The 17,173-nt window shown below is 52.9% G+C and overlaps 1 protein-coding gene across 1 annotated transcript in view; it reads left to right on the top strand.

The window, feature by feature from the left end:
* The first annotated feature begins 3,868 nt into the window (after nt 1-3,868).
* Nucleotides 3,869-17,173, top strand: part of Myom3 (myomesin 3) — a 47,591-nt gene continuing 34,286 nt past the window's right edge. The window contains 8 exon segments of the mRNA XM_032888180.1: nt 3,869-4,029; nt 5,317-5,397; nt 6,279-6,438; nt 7,176-7,333; nt 12,639-12,734; nt 13,449-13,537; nt 15,640-15,684; nt 16,128-16,268. Coding sequence (XP_032744071.1) covers nt 3,869-4,029; nt 5,317-5,397; nt 6,279-6,438; nt 7,176-7,333; nt 12,639-12,734; nt 13,449-13,537; nt 15,640-15,684; nt 16,128-16,268 — 931 coding nt within the window.

Genomic DNA, 17,173 nt, shown 5'->3' with positions numbered 1-17,173 from the left:
GGCACACATACAGGCAAGTAAAACACTAGTATACATAAGTTATCCTTAAGGATAAAGAAGAAAGAAAAAAGGGGGAGGGAGGGGAGGGGGAGGGAGGGAGAGAGAGAGAGAGAGAGAGAGAGGTGGAGAGAGAGAGAGAGAGAGAGATGGAGCAGAACGTGACAGCATCCTCCCCTGGAGTTGCCACACACTGGTCTGGGGAAGAGGGGAATCTGGGAAGCTTAGAAAGGGCTTTTCAAGTAAGGCAGGAGATTAAGATTAGGACTGAAGAGCTCAGTGCTACTCACTCCTCTCCCCAGGGAGTCGCCTCTGAACCTGTAGGAGGTGCAGCCCGCAGAGCTGACCTTGGTGCTGTGGTTTGAGGAAGAGGCTAGAAGTGAAGCCATGTTCTCGGACCTGGAGCTGGTACAACCTTCCCAGACCTGCACATGCTCTGGAGGGCCATATCCCTTTCCCCATGTCTCCCTAGCTCCTGTCCCCACCCCGCCTCACCACACACAACCATGGGCAGACTCGGAGCAGCGCCAGCAACTGCTGGGGTGAAAGACAGGAAGAAGCCACACATCTCCACCGTAGTGGAGAGAATCAAAGTTTTCACGTTTAGGTCACACTCTCTGTGCTCTCTGCATGAAGCCAGGCACTGTGACACTCTCTGTCTCTGGGGAAAGAATTCAGATCTCAGCTGGGAGAAGCTTCCCCAGGGTACCCTGCAACCGGAAGGACAGTTGCAATCCAACTTCTATAGCCGAGAGCATGTGTGTCCAGTTTCCCCAAGCCAGGCTGTAGCCCTAGGCACGGCTCTCACTCTGGGCAGGGTGGGGTGGAAAAGCTAGGGGTGGGGGAGGGGCAGCAGGGGGTGGGGGCCACCCCACCTGTTGCTGCTGCCTAGCAGGGCTGGCAGGAAGAGACGGCCCTCCCCTCTGCCTCCACCCTCACCATGCTCCCATCCATTGTCACCGCTCTGTCCCAGCGCTGCTATATTTAAGACGGTTACAAGGCTCCGGGATCACATTCTTCACCCGTCCTCACTGAGCTGAGAGCAGGAAGAGACCAGGGAGCTTCTTACTGTCCTGAGTGGACACCGCTGTTTCTGTGAGTCACATGCAGGGATCCCTGCTGAGGGACACCCCAACTTCCCACAGCGAATGACCTATGGGGGTGGTATCGATGGTACATGTGTAGTGTAGGTAACTCTAGTGTATGTGTGTATCTGTGGTGTATGGGCTTGTGTATGTGTACATGATGCGGGGTGGTCTGTGCATAGGTTTACATGTATGTGTGTCTACTGTGTAATGGGGGTAGTATTTGTTTGAAAATGATGTGTGTGTGTTATAGTGTGTGGGGTATGTGTGTTTGTATGACGTGTGCATCTATAGTGTTTATGTGTGTGTTGAAGGCTATGTGTCTGTGTGTGTATTATAGGGTATGTGTGTATATGTGTGTGTTATAGGGTATGTGCGTGTATTTTGTAGGGTATATGTTTCTGTGTGTGTGTGTGTGTTATATAGTATGTGTCTGTGTGTGTTGTAGGGTTTGTGTCTGTCTTGTGCTATAAGGTGTGTGTGTGTGTGTGTGTTCATGTCCTATAGGATATGTGTGTATCTATGTGTGTGTCTTTATAGTGTATGTGTGTAAGTTTGTTGGGAAAGGAGTTTGTTTGGTAGATTTGAACTTGGCTACCCCAAGTGAAAACAGGGTACCCCGGAACTCCATGCCTCGTTTCACTCGTCTGTGCAGCCCTGGGTCTTCTGAGTGTCTCATGGAAGGTCCTCCTTGATATGAAAGCTAAATATAAAGAAAAGGAAAGGCCCTTGGGGATGATACTTGGAACTGGAGTCTTCCCAGTCAGGGAGCCCAAGCTGGCCGGTCCAGCAGGTCCAGCAGCGATGGAGTGTGCAGGCTGAATCCTGGTTATTCAACCCCACAGGCTGAGAAAAAGCACAGACCCTGCAGTCCCAAATCCTCAGGCTGCCGTGTTCATCCCACACAGGGGATGAGGTCACAGGGCTCTGCAGGGAAAGGAACATCCTCCGCTAACCAGGGCCAGATCATCACAGCCTTGGTGAAGCAAGGAAGCCGTGCCTGTCCCGGCCTGTGCCGACCCACTGGCCAGGGAGCATCTAGTCCCGCTCATACTGCTTCTCATCCTGTGGGAAAGGGCAGTGGAGGCCACCGACCTGTCCTGCTTAATCCCACACTTTAGTCAGTGCTTTAAAAAGCATTCATGGCTCACCACAGAGGACGGGGTCTGAAAGCCAAATGCCAGTGGGCCGCTGTCCTCATTAGGACAGAGAGAGGGCCAGGGCTGATGTCAGAGCACAGGAACCCTCCTTGTTGGCTGGAGCCTTGCTCCCCACGGGGTCAACCCTGTGGGCTGAGGAAGAACCGTTAGTGTTAGTGTTAGCGTTAGCGTGAGCGGGCTTGGCTAGTTCTCTGCCAGCAGAGATGCTATCTAGCCAGGAGGAGTCACAGCCAGGCCTGAGTGGGTAATTGTCCTCTGGCTCTGCTGAGATGCTTGTCAGGAGCCAAGGGACCTTTGGGAGCAGCCCTTAATGGTTCCCGATTACTGCAAGCCAATGACCTCCCTGACGGTTACAGCTGGGGGCAGCACAGAAAACCAAACTTTAAGCCCATGGGCGACAACTCAGCAGCTAAGCCGCCCCACAACCGGGGAGTCATAAGCAGCCTACATACAGGTAGGAACTGAGCAGGAAGAGGAGGTGCTTTCTAAATGAGAAGCAAATTATAGGGTGCAGGTTAAAAAGACCAAAGGGATTAAAGAAGAGACCTTCTAGGCCTCTTGTGTTTTGACAAGGCTTCCGAGGAAGTTGGTGGGAGTGTCTGACACTTAGGTGGGACTCGCTTCTCCAGGCCTTCAGTTAACCTTTTGGTCGCCCATCCCAGGAGTGTGCTGGACACATTTTATCCAAGGGAAAGCCAAGTTATAAAGTCCAAGGCCACACCCTTAGAAGCAGGAATGAGAAACTAGGGTCACAGGATTGTACCGGGTCACAGACTCACAGTCCCCATACTGTGTATTAACATGGCCCTCAGGCTAAGTCTGGAGGAGTGGCTGGGGTCAGGAAACCAGCGAAGGCTCAAGGGTATAACTAGACAGAGAGAGGACGTCTGCCGGTTCTGAGACTAGACCCAGCCTGGGAGAGCAGCGTGCAGTCTCTCATCATCTGGAAAGCCAAGCCCAGGAGAAAGGGGTGGACAGGACCGCAGCTGGCAGCCAGGGCTCTGCTCCTCACTGGGTGTCTGCTCACCCACTGCCAAGCTACAAGGGACAATAGAGAAGCTGTGTCACTGCGGTCCCTCACCTTCTCAGGCCTCAATCCCTACGCTCCTATAGAACAGGGGTTCTCAACCCCTTTTGGGGAGGGTCACATATCAGATATCCTGCATATGGGATATTTGTATTACAATTCACAACGGCAAAATTCCATAAAATACTTTTTTTTTTTTTGGTTCTTTTTTTTTTTTTTTTTTGAGAGCTGGGGATCAACCCAGGGCCTTGCGCTTCCTAGGCAAGCGCTCTACCACTGAGCTAAATCCCCAACCCCTACATAAAATACTTTTTATGGTTGGGGCCACCACACCATGAGGAACTGTATTAGAGGGCGGCAGCATTAAGAAAGTTGGAACTGGGGTTGGGGTTTAGCTCAGTGGTAGAGCGCTGCCTAGGGAAGCGCAAGGCCCTGTTCGGTCCCCAGCTCCGGGTGGGGAAAAAAAAAAAAAAAAAAAAGTTGGAACCACTGCTGTACAGAGAAACAACCTCTCGTGCACGCGCCCGGAGCACTTGGGAAGGGTAGGACGGCTGACCACGCATGCGCCTTGGTTTTGACAGGGTATTGTGCTCGCAGCCATGACTCTGCCCCACAGTCCTGGAAGTGCCGGGGAGCCCCAAGCCTCCCAGACCGTGCAGGTCCACAGGCTGGAGCACAAGCATGAGGAGGAGCAGAAGGAACAGCAGGAGCACAGCCTGCGTATGGGCTCTTCTGTGCAGAGACGAACCTACCGCAGCAGGTGGGAGTGCCCTGGCCCTGCGGCCCCTCCTGGCCGTGGCTCCACCCCAGGACCCCAATGTGAAGGGGATGCATAGCACGTCTGTCCAGAGACTGCCATCTTAGATGGGTAGCACAGGCCCACCTTCTGAGATACCCCACCCCCCCAACTGAGTAAAAGTGACAAGGGGGCAGTCTTCTACAGAGAGGAGACACAGTGCCTCAGGAAGTGTGTTGGGGACTTTTTGTCCCCATGACAAAGCACCTGAAAAACACATTAGGAGAAGAAGAGTGAAGTTTTTGTTTTCGTTTTGTTTTGTTGATTTATTTTGTTAGCGTTTGTTTGCCTGGCCCTTTATGGGCTTTATGGGGTGCACTCCAGTCTTAGCTCTATTGCTTTGAAGCTGAGGAGAGGCAGAACAAACATTGTGCTGGCAGGGTAGCCAGGAACACAGAAAGAAAGGGGGAGGGTGGGAAGGAGGGAAGGAGGGAATGAGGGAGGAAGGGAGGAAGGTGGAGCCTGGACCAAGGCAAAGCCCCCATAACCTACTTCCTACACCTCTAGATGTTTTTCTTCTGCTTTCTATAAAACCACCAAACTGAACCCATTAGGGATTGGTAATAATGAGTACACAGTTCCTGTGGCCCCCCATGGCCCTGTGGTCCTTGTGGTCCTGTGGTCCCTGTAGTTCCCATGGTCTCTGTGGTCCTGTGGTCCCTGTAGTTCCCATGGTCTCTGTGGTCCTGTGGTCCCTGTAGCCCCCATGGTCCCTGTGGTCTCTGCAGTCCCCGTGGTCCCGTGGCCCCCATGGTTCCCATGGTCCCTGTTGTCCCCATGGTCCTGTGGCCCCTGTGGTCCCTGTGGCCTCTGTGGTCCCTGTAGCCCCCATGGTCCTGTGGCCTCCATGGTCCCCATGGTCACTGTTGTCCCCATGGTCCTGTGGCCCCCATGGTCCCCGTGGTCACCGTTGTCCCTGTGGTCCTGTGGTCCCTGTGACCCTTGTGGCCCCTGCGGTCCTGTGGCCCCCATGCTCCCTATGGTGCAGCCCCTTCTCAGTGAGTATCACCAACAGCTGAGGCCTAAGTTGTCAACACAAGTCCTTAGGGGATGCCTCATATCCTAAAAGGAGGCTCAGCCCTGTCCGGGGGTGGAGGGAGACATCCTTGCTCTCTGAGACCCCCACATCGAGAGGGAGGTTCAGTCTGAGAAGGGAGCTCAAGGTTGCCTCTGGTACCCTAATGTATGGCCATGGTCTCAGGGACCCCAGGAAACTCCCCCAAGATCCGTGACCTCCCTTTCTCCTGACAGTGAGGAGGAACAGCAGTTCAGCGCTGAAGACTATGCCCTGGCTGCTGCCCTGGCCCTCACAGCCTCCTCAGAGTTGTCCTGGTAAGTCACACTGTCACTGGACAAGGAAGGGCTGTTTTATCTTGACCCTGTCCCTGGTCTCCAGTCCCCTACCTCTCCGTGGGCTCCCACTGACACACAATGGATCTGTCCAAAGTTCCATTTGGAAGAGAAGGCCTGAGAGGAGTATGAACCAGACACTGTGAGGCCAAGTCTCACACCACCCCCTGGACAAGTCCCCACGGCAAGAAATGACTGTCCCCAAGCAGCCAGTCTCATTACCACAAGGTTTCAGAGAGGAACTTTGGTCATGGGGTACGGGCTGGTAACATTCACAAGTCTCACACAAGCAAGGGAAGGGCCCTGCATGCCTGAGTGTGATCAGAGGGACCAAAACTCTGGGACACAGCCATGCTGTCCTTAATCAAGTCCTTGGACTTTCCTGCCCTGTGAAATGAGGAGGGGACATCTGTCCACTGGGACACATTGAAAATCGGCCAATTGTTTGTTAAGCAGTCTTACACGCTCCGTTCCTAACTACACACTCACTAAACTCTGGCCGTAACACGCACACAGCTACATGTGCACTTTTTTGAGACAAGGTTTTACCTGGACTAGGCTAGCCTCAAGCTTGCTACATAGCCAAAGGTAGCCTTGAACTTTCGGTCCTCCTTTCTCCTGAGTGCTGGGGCTGAAAGCATGTGTATTATACGGCACTGTAGATCACACCCAAGGGCTCTGTGCATTTGAGACAAGCACTCTGCTAACTGAGCCACATCCCCCAGTCTCCTTTCGCTGTGTCTGCCAGATCCAAGGATACAAGGCTGTGCTTCTCCCTAAAGGGTATTTCCAGTACCGCTAGCGTGTGAGTGCGGGGTAGGACTGCTCCAGCCTCTACGGTATGTCTGCGTCCTGTCTTACAGGGAAGCTAAGTTGAGACGCCAGACCACCAGAGTAGAGCTGGAGGAGCGTGGACAGAAGCGGGTTGGCTTTGGCAATGACTTAGAGCGGATGGAGATGGCCTTCCTACGGACGCAGAGGCTGCTGCGTCAGAGACGAGACTGGAAGGCACTGCGACAACGGGTGAGGCAGGCGCTGGGGAGACCGCAGCCTTGAATCTGACCCCTGCCCATGCTCCATCCTCACTCCTCCCCCTTTTGCACTTTTAGTCAGGAAAAGGCCCTAGATTCCGATTCTGATGCCCCTACCCTTAGCTAGGTGACCTGAGAAAAGTTCAGGCTCTTCTTGGGCCTCAGTTTCCCCTCTGTGACTCGGATGTGGTTATGGCAGCTCTGCGCTGAGGTAGAAATCAAATGAGCTTAGATTTTTTTTTTCTTTTTTCTTTTTTTCGGAGCTGGGAACCAAACCCAGGGCCTTGTGCTTGCTAGGCAAGCACTCTACCGCTGAACTAAATCCCCAACCCTGAGCTTATATTTTTTTTAGAGTGACTTCCTAGGGTCTAGAAGACCAATTGTGGAAGGTCTGAGGTCCCTTCCCTGCGCCCTGCCCAGGTCACACTTCACAGGGCTTCTTTACATAACCCCTGTGTGCTTCACGGATTGATTTACTCCTCGCCACAATCCCTACAGAGATGAGCAAATAAGTCTCTTCATTGTCCTCATTTTTATAGGCGATAAGAATGAGGCTCTGCCTGTACTCCCTTAACACATTCCCTAGAGCACATTCCCTGCCCATTGAGCAGCACTGCCTCAAGATGGTGGGGATGAGGGCTCAACCAGTGTCTGAATGTCAGGGGGCAATGGGGTAGGGAAGCCATCCCTGGCCTCTTGAAGTCATACCCCCCCCCCCTTCACCTCCAGACAGAGCAGAAGGTCCTGGAGGCCAAGGAACTGATCGAGCTGTGCTCTGGCCGGGGCCCCTGGTTCTGGATCCCACTTCGATCGCACGCTGTCTGGGAGTACACCACAGTACTGCTGACCTGCACCATCCAGGGTTCATATCCCTTCCAGGTCACCTGGTAAGCCCCTCGGGCTGGAGACGAGTCTTCGAGTTATTCGGGGGTCTCCCATCTTCACCCAAGGTTCCTCTGCTTCAGCAAGGCAGACTCTGAGTTCCGCCCACCCTACACACAGAGCAAGGACAGCTGCCTGAGAGTCTCAGACTGGCTTGGGACTTAGTTATTCCTAGCCTGGGTGGGGAAGATTGGAGCCCCCTGGAGAGCCAGCCCTTGTAAAAATATGATTCCGTGACCTGAGAAGGCAGCTGCTCTGTGCTGGGCATCTTCAGTTCTGGGAGTCAGAAGAGAAAGCCCAGAAGCCAGGGAGGAGGTGGGGAGGGCAGGACCCTGCTGAGAGGATGGGCTCAGATCTAGAGAGTGAGCCAAAAGCCAGGCCTAGCTTTCTCTCCTGCCACGGAGTCAGGGCGTGGCCACAGATAGATGACTTAACCCCTTGGATCTGCTTCTGGTTTTGCTTCTGCTTCCAACCCAGATAATAGGCCGAGGACCCTTATGCAGCTGATTCAGGCTAAGGGTTTAATGCCCCGCGGAAGTGCCTCAGAACTTGACAAAAGCTGGGAAAGAACCAGGCGTGGTTGGTGGCGCATGCGTGTGATGCCAGCACGCAAGAGACTGAGGCAGGAGGGTCACGTCTAGAAAAGAGAAGTGGGAAGACAGGAGACAGCATTTCTTGAAGCATACCAGCACCCCAGACGCCTTATAGCTGGGGGATCCTCTGAGCAAGGTGCTGGAGATGGGGTGCTTGTGGCCACTTCCTAAGGAGCCATTGTCCACAGAGTGGAGTCCCTGACTGCTGGGTCTTAGAACCATTGCCAGCAGGCCACAGATTAAGAAAGGAGTTTCAACAATAGTCATCATCAGAATCAACATCCTAGGCCTTAAAGAATGCTCTGCCCAGGGAGAACTGGCCACAGAGAAGTATTTTCAGGGTCCTGCTCAGATCATTGTGGAGAGGGCGAGAGAGGAAGGAAATGGTTATCCTGGCTCCTCAGAAGAGGCAGCATGGTAGCAGGAGGGTGAATATTACATGGTCCAAAAACAGAAGTAGAAGGCATCATCTCGCTGGGACCACCTTTACACAGACGGGCACTCTGGTCCCATCTGAACCTTATCTGAAGTCGCATAGCCAAAGTGGACCAGGATTCAGATTTGGGGGTTCTCCTAGCAGTCACAAAAGCAAGAGAGCAACAGGTTAGGGTTTTGGAGGGGTCTGCTGTTTTATTGTTGTTTTTAACCTAAAGCACACAGGTGCTTGAAGAGGGGAAACGTAGGCGGGTCACAACCAAGAGTGACATCTAAAGGAAGCTGGCCTCCAGGCTGGCCAGTTCCAGCTGGCACACTTTCAAAGTCATGCACTGGACACTGTGCTGGGCAACGGGGTGCTGTGGAGACCAAGGCAGTCCCACCTGCCAGTGGCTGGCCCCAGCAAGAGGTCTGCTTCCAACTCAAGTCTGGGCTAAGTCAGCAGGGGGCAGGGCAGAAACCGCTGGCTGTCTACCTGTGGCCAAGCCCCACCCACCCTGGCACTTAAGCCCACATCTATGGCATTCCATAGGAGCCTCTAGGAGGGGGGCTGGTTTCTGCTCCAGCTAGCAAGGCCAGCACCACAGGGCCAAGCGTTCTTGAGAGGGTAGAAGCCAAGGCCAGACCCACTGACTTGGTGACCCCTGAGGTTCCTGGCTTGGTGATCCTGGATCAGAACCATAAGACTGCTCTCTGAGGGCGTGTTCCTGATCAAGAGCCAGGCTTGTCAGGAGAGTGTGTTCACTCAGCACCTACTGAGCATTTCCTAGATGCAGAAGCACTGAGAGGACTCAAACGTGCAGCGTTACCCTAGTGAGGCAGACAGGCTGACACTCGGTTACAGTCGCTGAGGACGGACTTGCTACCTAGGGCAGGCGGGGGTGGAGGTGGGGGTGGGATCTGTTCTCAAGATGGTGCATACTTGGGACCGCCGCGCATGAACAAGAAGAAACCCAAGAATACCCCTGGGTATTTGGGGGAGCTCAGTGCTCAGAGGCGTGCTAGGAAAAGGCAAAGGGAGGAGACAGCAACTGCTGGAAGTACCCTTAAAAAATGTAATCTAGGGTTGGGGATTTAGCTCAGTGGTAGAGCGCTTGCCTAGCAAGTGCAAGGCCCTGGGTTTGGTCCCCAGCTCCGAAAAAAAGGACAAAAATGTAATCTAGGGTTGGAGAGATGGCTTCATGGTTAAGAATGAATACCGCTTTCTTTTTTTTTTTTTTTTTTTTTTTTTTTTTCGAGCTGGGGACCCGAACCCAGGGCCTTGCCTTTTTCTAGGGCAAGCACTCTACCACTGAGCCAAATCCCCAACCCTGAATACCGCTCTTTCAAAGGACCAGAGTTCAATTCCCAGCACCCGTGTTGGTAGCTCATAACTGTCCGCAACCCCAGCTCAACGGAAGTCAAAGACTCTGGCTCCTTTGGGCTTTGCATTAACACAATTCCCCACATACCTCCTGCACATAAGTTTTTTTTTTTTTTAATTAAAAAAAAAAAAGGCAAGGCAGTGGTTCTAGGACAAGAGTAAGACCCTGTCTCAAAAAAACAATAAGTAGATAGATGGATAGATAGATAGATAGATAGATAGATAGATAGATAGATAGATAGATAGATAGAATATATTAGAATAGAAAGAATAGACCATGTAATCAAAATATACCAGGAGAATAAGCATAGAGACACAAACCTGTGATCCCTGGCCTCAGGAGGCTAACACAGGAAGGCCACAAGTCTGAAACTGACCTGCGCTGCCCAGTAAGGTATCTCAAAGTTAACAATGGAAATTTTAGGCAAATAGTAAGTCACTTTCTTGAGGCCGCTAGGCTGGAGGGGCAGGCAGGATGAGGCTCAGGGTCTGGCAGCTGCTGCGCCTTGAGAGGAAGGCAGACCCTGGACAGCCAGAGGTGTCTGGAATGTTTCCGACAGGTGTGGCTAGTGGGCCTGGCCCTCGGAGCCTAGAGAGATGTGTGCCCAGATTAGGCACTGCCCTCCCCACAGGAGAACTTAGCTGGGCCCCTTTCCTAAATGGGTACAGCCTGGGGACAGCGTGGATGTGCCGCTGTTCCGTGGCCATGGAGATAAATAGAGCAGCCAGAGAAACAGGCCAGGGCCAAGAAGGCTGGTCCTGAGGCTGGGGCGCCCTCTGTCTGCAAGAAGACACCTTCTTCTTCAACGTCATCTGCCTATGCTTGAGCCCAAGAGGCATTTCTGCATTCACCCCTGAGACACACCAACGCTGCCACTGCTGCCACCACCAGAACACAAAAAACTAGAGGTGTGTTTCTAGTCCAGCACTTGCCTAGCACTTATAGGCCTAGGAGTCAATGCCTAGCTGAAGTATACACACATGCATATGCATACACACACATGCACACACACACACACACACATATGCACACATAAGCACATACACACATGCACACACACACATATGCACACATAAGCACATACACACATGCACACACACATGCACACTCACACACATGCACACACACATGCACACTCACACACATGCACACACACACATGCACACACACATGCACACATACACATGCACACTGCACACATGCACACACACATGCACACTCACACACATGCACACACACATGCACACACACACACAACACCAGTATCCAGGTCCTATAGCCAGAACTCCTAATTTTACTGGGACACAGCACTGGCCACCGGCAGCTCTGTCTACAGCCTCCCAGCTTTCTTCCAGCCACAGGACACAGAGGAGGTCAAACTGACGCAAAATGGGTCAGCTGTGGCCTTGTGGCACCTGTCCCCACTTGCTGTCGACCATTGTCATAGGACCAACCAGCCTCCCAAAGGCAGGGCAAGAAGACAGGTAGTATTTTGGGATGCTCCAGGATAAATCCTGTCTCTTTAGAATTAGAACAGTGATTCTCAATCTCCCTAACACTGGGCCCTTTAATACACCTTCTCATATAGTGGTGACCCCCAACCATACAATTATTTCATTGCTTTCATTACTTCTTAGCTGTAACTTTGCTACTGCTATGAGTTGTATTTCCCATGGTCTCAGGCGACCCCTGTGAAAGGGTCACTGGAGTTTCAAGGGAGTCGAGACCCACAGGTTGAAAACCACTGGATTAGAGGGCCCTGATATGGCAAAGCAACATATGCTCTCTGATGCAGGCCCCACAAGGCTTGCGTTCCAACACTGCCCATAATAAAAAGCCTTCGATGTCATTGAGACAATCCTGGGCCTCATGCATGCTAGGCAAACATCCCACATGCAGCCTGTACCCCACCCCCAGCTCCAGGCAAAGACCTTTAACTTTCCTTGGGTGGTTTAATTGAGAGCTAAAATTAGAGAAAGAAAGCCAGATATGGAGGTGCATGCCTGTTACCCAGCCTTCAAAAGGCTGATCCCTGAGGATCTCAAGTCCAAGGCTCATATGAACTACATAGTGACCCTGTCTCCAAAGAAGATGGAGGAGGAGCTTGGAAAGAGGAGAGGGGGAAGGGGATGGAGGAGAGGGGAGGGAGATAGAGGAGGATGGGGTGGGGGGAAGTGGGAGAGGAGAGAAAGAGGAAACAGCAGCAACTAGGCTTGGTAGCTGCACACTTGTGACCCTAGCACTTGAGAGACAAAGGCAGTAGTATTAGCAGTCTGTGGTCATCCTCGGCTATGTTTTTAAATAAAAGGCTATCCTGGGCTACTTGAGACCCAATCTCAAAACTAAGGGGAAGCAGCAGCAACTAGGCTTGGTAGCTGCACACTTTACGACCCTAACATTTGAGAGACAAAGGCAAGAGTGTTAGCGGTTTGTGGTCATCCTTGGCTGTATTTCTAAATCACGGCTAACCTGGGCTACCTGAGACCCAATCTCAAAACTTCAATAAATAAATAGCAGTACTTATAAGCATCTGCCCTGGGGAGTTATAAAGAGAGGTTTAGAGCTCTCATTGGTACAGGCCCCTCAAAGAGGAGTTCAAATACAAGGCCTTGCCTCTGGTGTGCCCGAGAGCACCTCTGGCAGCTACTCCGGACTCAAATGGATCTTCTTTGAGCATCTACAGTGAGCAGGACCAAGGAAGTGTTACCCTATCTCAGGGGCCCAGGGGCCCTGCAGAGGCAACCCGGTGTACAGGGCCAGCCCAGTGCATTCCCATTTTCCAGGTGAGGACAACTGAGTCTGGCAATGAAAGTTCCACCAGGGGGTTAGCCAGATGGGGAGCAGGACATTGCCGAGGCTGGAATCCCGGTCTGAAAGCTGCGTCCCACCAACTCACCACAGCTACTGTGTCTCCACAGGTACAAGGACGACATCCAGATCGATCCCCGCCTCTTTCCGGCCGGCAAATACCGAATCACCAACAATTATGGGCTGCTCACCCTGGAGATCAGGAGGTAAAAACACAGGCAGAGCGCGGCCCATCCCCCATGACTCGGATCCCAACACCACTGAGGTTGGGCTCTGGCACCCCGATTTAGCCATCCTCAGAGGGCCTAAGGGACCAGGGGGAAACTTGTGGATTGAGCAAGAGAGATCTTACCTGAGGTGCCAGGGAACGCAGGGTACCGAAGGGCTCTTGGTTTGCTGATGGGGCCAGAGAGGCACATTCTCCCGCCTACTCCGTCAGGGTTCCTGGGACAGGAATCAGTCAAGCTTCTTTGGGGCACATGCGGGGCTGTTCTGGCTGGTGATGAGACCCGGGCCTGAAACAGAAGGTGTGGGCACTGTGCCTGGCTCTGGCATGGACCTAGGCCTCAGCAAGTCTGCTGCCCAGTGTAAATGGAGGAAACTCTGTTCATGAGTTTTGATGTGGAGATGTCAATAGGGCCGGAAGGCAGAGCCTGAACTAGGTGCAGACGGCTGGGTTGAATGTCAGTTGCTGGGTGACTCTGGGAGAATCGCTCCACCTCTCTGGTAATAACAGGGCAGTATGGTACATGATGTTTTCAGAGCCCTTTCCCGTGTCATATCCCTAGTGTTTCACAGAAATCCAGGGTCCATCCCAACGACACACAGCCCTAGGTCTTCCCCGCGTGCCACACCCAGTGGGGTGTGTGTTCCTCATGGAGCCTAGCATCCTCTGGGATTCCCCCCTCCCTCCTTTTCAGGTGCACGGTTGAGGACTCAGCCACCTACACTGTGCTGGTGAAGAACGCCTTTGGCCAGGCCTCTTCCTTTGCCAAAGTCCTCATCCGCAGTAAGTCCATCCATCCCCAACAGACCAGGCCCCACAAGCCGATGGCCATCAGATAGCCATGAACCTAAGATAGTACATTAGCTGAGACTGGGGACCTGGAGGCCTCTGGACTGAGAGAGCCTCCTCTCTCAGACTAGCAAGGCCAACTAGGTGAGTTGATGGTGGAAGTTGATGAGAAGACAGAAGCTCTGTCCCTGGGGAGTGTGTGGAGAGCCACCGGGAGGAGAAGGAAGGATCACCCCTCCCCAGAGCTCTCATTATGCATCAGTACATACAGTCTGTCTCTATCCTATGCTGGCCTTGACCTGACCTCTGTCTGCAGAGTCAAACAGGCATGGCTCAGTCACTAAGCTTTGTGAGATGTAGGTAAATGGATTAGAAAGGGGAACTGTCCTACAAGTGGGGGACAGAACAGACCGGATTTCAGGCCTCACTGCCCCTGACAGACCTCCATGAAGAACCCAGCCAACTGTTCTAGGGGACCTTGGCAGCCCATCTCCATAGCCTGTTAGAGCTGGCCCAGATGAGGACCTCCAAGAGAGCACCCAGGAGCAAAGGCTATGCCCTCCCTACTCCCTTCCCACTGCCCCTCCTGGCTTTCTCCTGTGTGCTTTCCTATTGGACTCATCCCTCCTCGACATTGCTCTGTGACCATTCAAAAGTCACAGCTTACAGCAGGTCGGATACACAGGCTTCAGCCAGACCTGGGCTCCCATTCTGGCTCTGCCTTAGCTTCCATGGGGGGCCTGGACCAGCCTCTAACCTCTTGGAGGTGTGGTTTGCTTTACAATGGAGTCCTGCTCCCTCCTCAGATGCTCATGGCTGGTCAGTGAACTGGCACAGATAAGTTTGACAGGCAGCTCTTGGGAGAAGATGTTGTCTTTTGTCCCTTTGTGAATGCCGTACCTGGCCTTAAGGGCTTTGGAGTGAGAGGCCCCAGGTGGTCTATTCTTTCAGTGTGTGCGTGTGTGTGTGTGTGTGTGTGTGTGTGTGTGTGTGTGTGTGTGTGTGTATCTGTCTCTCTGTCTCTATATCTCTATTTCTGTCTCTTTGTCTCTGTCTCTCTCTCTGTTCCTCTCTGCCCCCCCCCCACGTCTGTCTGTTTCCCCTGCCCGACCAGGGCAGCTGTCCAGCCCTGCCCTCCTAGCCTGTCACAGTCTTGTTAGACTGTCCTTTGCAGTCCTCTACTGTCTGTGCATTCCTGAGATAGCTCCTGGGAGGCAGCTGTCCCTGTCACCAGGCCAGGTTCTCCGTGTAGACATTTGAGCTGCCCCATAGGCTATGCCCAGAGTGAAACCCAAGGTCATACACTGTGTCTCGCTAGTCAGCCTCCCTCCCTCCTTCCATACCTCTGCCCTTCCCTCCCTCCATCAAGGCCAACAATTCAAAGATCCCCACTAGAGGCATGAACTCAGAGACTCTGCTGCTGCCCTCTGTCTGTCTCCATGGTGACATGGGGGTCTCTATGCATATTCCCTTGCTGGGAGACAGGACCCCAGGGTCTAACACCGAGTCTCCCACCAGCTCTGTGTATCACCTGGAACCTACCCGTACCCCTTCCAGATCTCACTCTGGGGGCCAGGAGCACATCATGGTTCAGGCTACTGGGGCTAGCTGGGTAACTCGGCCTCAGTTTCCCCATCTGTGAAAGTTGACAGAGTTAAGCTAGCGGGCAGTTGCTCTTAGCTGTCTCTGGGGGTCATGTCCACTTCACTCTGAACCTCCAGCCAACCCTATCAGTGATGATTCCTCCAAAATCTGGCCAGGATTTCCCCCTTGAGGACCCTATATGATCCCATAGCAAGTTCAGACAGAAGAGGAAAACCAGCATTTATGGGGCCCCTACTGTGTGCTGGGCATTGACCAGGGGCTTTATGTATGAAACCCAATTTGTTCATAACCCACCCCACTGAGGAGCAATTACAGCTCCCATTTTGCTGAGGAAGAAACTGAGGGACAGGAACATGAAGGGGTTTCCCCAGAGCTGTTGCAGGGGCCACTGACAAGTCAGAACTCAAGGCCACACCCACAACCATGTCCCCAAGTGTAGGAGGACTGTGGGGTCTGAGATGTCTCCAGCTGCATCTGTCTTATTTTTGCAGCTTACCTGGGAAAAGACGCTGGCTTTGACTCAGAGATCTTTAAACGTAAGTGGGTTAGAGATGGGAATAGGGCATGTGGGATCCCCACAGTCCTTCTCAGAAGAGTCCCCATTGCCCTCAAAGCCTATCCTTGGATGGAAGGCTGTCACAGGTGCTGATCCCCAACTGACGTGCTGACTTCTTGGTTCCCCCCTTCCCACCCCAGGACGTTTTTCCCTACTGATATACTTTTAAGAACTATAAATCACCAGCTGTGGTGGTGCACACCTTTAATCCCAGCACTGGGGAGGCAGAGGTAGCTAGAACTCTGTGAGTTTGAGGCCAGCCTGGTCTATGAAGAGTTCTGCATGGAGGAACCCCGTCTTGTAAGAAAGAGAACAAACTGTGACTCCTGACCCAGAGGAATGGGACAGCCCAGAAGAGTCCTTGCTCCCATTTAAACGCAGAACAGGTTGGTGTCTTAAAAGACCTTGATCTCATGTTTCTAGGATCTATGTTCGGCCCCAGCATGGAGTTTACATCGGTGTTGAAGCCAATCTTTGCCCAAGAGAAAGAGCCCTTCTCCCTGACCTGTTTGTTCTCAGATGATGTGTTAGACGCTGAGGAGAGAATCCAGTGGTTCAGAGATGGTGAGCCCATGGCCTTCCCAACCCAGGGACAACGCCCACCCCCACCCCAGCGGTCAGCCATGCCCCTCTCCTGAGCACATGCACACACATGTTCAGAATAAAGAGCTCCTGGGTGGCCCGGGAAAAGGGCTAGAGCAGGCTACTCTGTGAGCACAGCAGGCAGCTGGCCCCCTGATCCTGACTGTGACCAGGCCTGCAGCCTAAGGGCAAGGAGCACGGCCACCCACCCTCCTTGTGCCCTTGTCCTGAGCCTAGGAAGGTAGCACCTGCTGGGCAGGGTAGAGTAGGGGAGCCTGAGGGACAGCTGCAATAACAGACGGCTGTGTTCCCAAACTGTCTATCATTCGGAACAGCGTGCTGACAGGGAGGAGGAGCAAGGTCTTTTCTCCAAGGCAGCTCAGGGCAAGGCTGCTCCCAGAGCACCACACAAGGTCACGGACTGGAGTCTCTCCACTGACCTCTGCCCTCCTCACTGTGTGAGACCCTGGTCCTTTACTGAGCTCCTATCTCTCAGTAAGGCCCACTACCTACATAGATAGAGTGCTTGCCTATCATACACGAAGCTGGGTTCTATCTCCAGGACCCCATAAATGGGGCGTGAAAGTGTATGGCTGTCATCCCAGCACTCAGGAGTCAGAGGGACACATAGGCTGCTGGAGACTTTATCTCAAAAAACAAACACTACTTCTGTCCGCTGAGCCTCCTTACTGAGTTTCTGCAGCTCACGCAGGCTCCTCTTTCCCACGGCCCCCCTAGTTATTCTCCTGCTCACTGCCTTCCTAACCCTGAACACTCTCCTTCAACCCCACCCTCACTGAGCCCTGATTCTGTCCTTCTGATCTCTTTGAGGAGAGTTCAGAGTCCACATGGTCAGATCCCTGAAAGCCCTCAACACCTACATCCAC

This window comes from Rattus rattus, chromosome 1 (assembly GCF_011064425.1).
Source record: "Rattus rattus isolate New Zealand chromosome 1, Rrattus_CSIRO_v1, whole genome shotgun sequence".
In the NCBI taxonomy this organism is placed as follows: domain Eukaryota; kingdom Metazoa; phylum Chordata; class Mammalia; order Rodentia; family Muridae; genus Rattus; species Rattus rattus.
This window is presented reverse-complemented; position numbering and strand designations above follow the sequence as displayed.